General features: G+C 43.6%; 1 protein-coding gene across 1 annotated transcript in view; it reads left to right on the plus strand.

Annotated features, from left to right (window-relative positions):
• Window positions 1-4360, plus strand: part of BRD3OS (BRD3 opposite strand) — a 4587-nt gene extending 227 nt beyond the window's left edge. The window contains exons 2-3 of the mRNA XM_034751914.1: window positions 275-1481; window positions 1773-4360. Coding sequence (XP_034607805.1) covers window positions 1192-1461 — 270 coding nt within the window. The 5' untranslated portion in view covers window positions 275-1191 and the 3' untranslated portion in view covers window positions 1462-1481; window positions 1773-4360. The remainder of the gene's footprint in view (window positions 1-274; window positions 1482-1772) is intronic.
• Window positions 4361-4738: the final 378 nt, after the last annotated feature.

Below are 4738 nucleotides of genomic sequence, written 5' to 3' on the forward strand. Positions count from 1 at the left end.
GGGGGGGGGGGTTGGCGATCTAGCTCGTCACCCCAGCCATAACTAGTGGGGGTCGCGAGCAAAGATCAGCCCCCACGGGGCTCAGGGAGGCTGGGGAGGGGAACAGCTCACTCCCCTCACGTATTAACCAGGGGACCAAAGTGAAGCAGACTCATGCATCCCCCCAGCAGATTGAAACGTATCTGCTCTCCCCCAGAGCTCTGAAACTGGTGCCCAGGGTGTGCTTGGCTCTGGGGGGAGGAGGTGAGCAGCCGGGTTCTTCTTCTCACTCTAGGTTGAAGCTGCAACACAGATCGAACAAAATGAAGGGTGAACCCCAGTGGGAAGCCAGTCTGCAGTGAGAAGGAAAGACCCACGAATCAGCTTGCGAAGACCTTTACCACCCACCCACATGCAACAAGGTATTGACACGGCACATTGTACCAGCCATGTCTATTTCACTGGGGTTTTCCCAGCCGTACCCCAGGCCAAACTGTAACATTTGCTGCTTTTCCATCGGAGAGTCATGATTATTACTAGAGAACACATCTTTGGGAATTGGAAAACCAGAGAGAACTTAACCGATGTGCTTCAAATACGCTGCACCGACCAGACCCAGCGGGGATCTGTTGCCTGGTGCTTTTTAATGAAGTGACTCATACGCACGCCTATCAATAAATCCATTTTAAAGGGTAAAGAAACCAGGAACCAACAGTGAAATGGGCGCAAGTTTGGACCACTCCTAGATCTCTGCTGTTTCACTGTTTAATTCAAATCTAAGGGGTCTGGATTTTCCAGAGCCAGCCATTAGCCCTTAGCCCTCCATTTCACGTTGTTGAGGCTGTCTCTCCATGGACTCCAGTACCAAATGGGCTGTGTGCACAATAAGCCTTTGCAAAATGACAGGGCATCGTCAATGTACAATCGGTCCTTCAGAAGTCCTGGTTTATTACACTGAGAGTAAGCACAAGTCCTGTAGGGTGCTGTAACATACAGACGAGTCTGTGTCAGAAGTGTTGCACAGCATGTTATGCATGCTGACCTATATGTCATAAACCCCAATAGTGCCACAGCTAAAGGAGATTGCCTTTTATCTCAAAGCAGTAGGAGCAGCATTGTACCCTTGCTTATACCTGTGAAGTCAATGAATCCACTACGGCGCTTGAGAGCTGGTACGAAACACGTTTAGTTTCCAGTGTCATTCCAGAGTGAATGACAGGCAGAGTAATGAATGGACGGGTGCCACTAGCTGAAAAAGCCTTATCTGAGAGCTATGCCAGGCTTCGTTACAGGGACACTTCGTTGCTCATCTGGCAGCAGCAGCAGCAGAAGTTGGAGTCTGTCCCGCCTGGTACATACTTGAGTAGAAGCCGGAGTATGTGGTACTCGCAGTATGGTAATGAGGCCATCCTGGTACGGGACAAAAACACACTGGATGTCTCCAGAGACACTGGGCAATCAAAGTTTTGCATTATTATGTAATTTTAAAGGCTTAGTGTCAGGCCTTGGCTACACTTACCAGCTAGTTCGACGGCTGGAAATCGAAGTTCTGGGTTCGACTTATCGCGTCTAGTCTGGACGCGATAAGTCGAACCCGGAAGTGCTTGCCGTCGACTGCGGTACTCCAGCTCGGCGAGAGGAGTACCGCGGAGTCGACGGGGGAGCCTGCCTGCCGCGTGTGGACCAAGGTAAGTTCGAACTAAGGTACTTCGACTTCAGCTACGTTATTCACGTAGCTGAAGTTGCGTACCTTAGTTCGAATTGGGGGGGGGGTAGTGTAGACCAAGCCTCAGAGATCTGTACATGGCAAACAAATACATGAAAGAACCTGTGCTGGGCCTCAGGCAAGTTCTAAACAACATTTTCATTTAATATTAATGGTAGGTTTGGTTACATTGTGTCCCATCACTGCTGACTATCAGATAATTGGGATCAACCTACCAAGGTTCAGTGTAGTACGAAGAGATGAAGACTGGGGACTCCTTACTAGAGGAGAAAGCCAAAATATTAAATCAAGGGATCAGGCTAAAAAAAAAAAAAAAAAGACGTACTGCCTTCCTTGTGTGTCTAACTGCTTTATGCCTGACCTACCCTCTGATTGAGTACCAATGTAACTCTTTCAGTTATGGGTGTGATTTTGTTACTGAAATCATTATATCAGTATAGTCCCTAGTGTGAACACACATTGGTATAAACCTGTCTTACACCTGTATAGCTTATTCCCCTTCCCTTACAAGAATAGCTAGTCTGGCATAAGCAAGTTTATACCAATATAATAGCATCAGAGGCCAGGGGCTATTGTACCATTTTAACTATACCACTATCATTAAAGCAGTACAACTTTTGCGTGTGGACTAGCCCTTAGACGATTATTAAAACTGAAAGGATGTTTGAAGTTTAAATTTATTTTCACCGTTTATGCCACTGATTTATGTTACGTATGTCATTGAAACTGAATGATGAAAATAGCCTAGTCAGTTTCACTTGCCAGTCCTTATACACTAGCAAAATTCTGCAATGGCGGCCTTGCAAATGCAGCTAGGGAATGTTGGAGTCCAAACTGTTTTCATTTGAAATCATTCTTCAGAATGTTTCTAGTGAGATTGTTCTGCAAAAATACACAGAACCTTCATTTTGGACTTTTCCTGTCCCCTTTTCATATGTTCCCTGTACATGGTCTCTTACAATCTCAATTCATGATCTGGCAGTTGAGTTGAATAATTTACAGTATTAAGCAGAATAGGGAAAGGAGGTGCTGAATGAAGTTACATTTGGGCCTTAGAAAGGGCTGGGCAAGAGAGGTGTATAAAGGCTTTGTCCACTGCAAAACAGCAATTGCTTCTCTTTGCTATTACAGTTCAGTATCATGGAGATAACAGTTTGAAGGCATCATTCCTTGAAGTCAATAGGACGACTCCTATGAATAATACTCTGATTAAGTAACAATTGCATGGGTCACATATAATAGTTGAATAGCATATCACCAGAATGATGACTGAACCATCAGATAGGCAAAGATAGATTTAGGAGAGTAATAATGAAGAAAGCTTCTGTTAACAAACACACACGTCTCTTGATAAGGGTTGAAAGGAAAGAAATGTCTTAAAGAAAACAGGAGTGCTACAGCCATAGGTCAGCTGCAAACGGAATTTTCTCGTTCAAGGTTTCTGTATAGTTAAACCTTAATGCATGTAACAGTTATGCATTTAGCCTTGTTAATGTGTCTAACTATTTATGCAGTTCCTATTTCAAACAAAACTAATGGGAGTGTCCATTATAAATAAGCTAGGAAGGATTTTTTATTTAAGTTTGACAAATGTCTCATATTTAATTGTCGTTGATATCAGTATTTTAAAAATCGTGCCCAGAAATTATTTTTTTCAGTTGTTAAAGTCTAAAGGATTTTTTTAAAAAAAATCAGACTTCTATATCTGGAAATGAACAGTGGTGTCTGGCTCCCAGTTGTGTCTGCAGTCGTTACCCTAGTGCGTATATTAGGGCTTGATCTAGCAGGGCAGGGTCAAGCCCTTAGAAGTCATGGGATTTACATGGCTCACCAGCACATGCTTAAACTCCAAGCCCGGGCACAGTCCCGTTGACTTCGGTGGCACTAATCCCATGCCTACAGTTAAATGCCTGAAGTATTTTGCTGGATCAGACCCCTAGCCTCCAATTCAACCAGGTACTTATTTGAGGCCCTGGCCCTGATCCAACAAAGCACTCGTGCCCCTGCTTAACTGACTTCAGTTGGGCTACCCATCTGCCTAAAGCTAAGCATGTTGCGGAATTGGGCCCATTCTCCTGTACTCCTCAGTATTCATTACACATATTCCAAAGTTTCTTAATCTATAGAGAAATTCGGTATCCATCCTTCTCCCAAGCTAACAAGAACACATCCATTCTACTGGGGATGAACTAAGTTTTCTGCACTCAGCGCTTACTGTTAGCAAGTGCATTCACTACAGATCAGTTCCCCCTGATTTTTTAGCTGTTACTATTTATGCACGTCTCCACGATTACTACAGAATACTGTATGTTCAGAAAGTTTAACTTGGGCCCTGATCCTGCAAACACATATGCATAGGCTTTATTTTACACACATGACCTTGGTCTCCTCAGGACTATTCAGGTGGGTAAAGTTAAGCATGTCTACAGGAGCGGCCTTACACGGCACTAAAGGGGATGTTGTATTGTTTGCTTTTCTGCACATCCCTCTAGATGTGATTGTATATTTTCCCATCATTTAGTATTAATGTATTTTCAGTAGTCTTGGCAAATTTGGTGGTATGACTAGTATGAACCGAGTTTCTGTAATTAGTTATGCAGTTATTGTAAATGCATTTATTGTCTCTTGATGTCAATTAAAATGGTTTGAACGTGTCATCTGTACCAGCTGTTTTTTTCTTTTCCACATTAACTGCCTTAGCACGTCTGATTATTATTTGTATTATAGCTCAAAATACTGACCAAGGCAAGGTATTGGGCAGGTAGGTATTTATGCAGATACACCCAATTTGGGATTATATTAACTAGCGGTGGTCTGATTGCCATCTATTCCTTAACGTAAGGATGAGTCTCATAGAACACAAATCTACAGCCAAGTTTACCTGTGGTTAGCTAGTTGTGGGTGAGGCTGGAGTCTCCGGGACAGCTGCTCAGTCTTCATTCCTGATTCAACAGCCCAGAGGTTTTGTGAACTCTTCCTGTAGAGCTTGAGATGGGATTTGACGAGTATCCCTGCTGTCGCTGCTTCTCGTGT

Source organism: Trachemys scripta, chromosome 17 (assembly GCF_013100865.1).
Source record: "Trachemys scripta elegans isolate TJP31775 chromosome 17, CAS_Tse_1.0, whole genome shotgun sequence".
NCBI classification, from domain to species: domain Eukaryota; kingdom Metazoa; phylum Chordata; order Testudines; family Emydidae; genus Trachemys; species Trachemys scripta.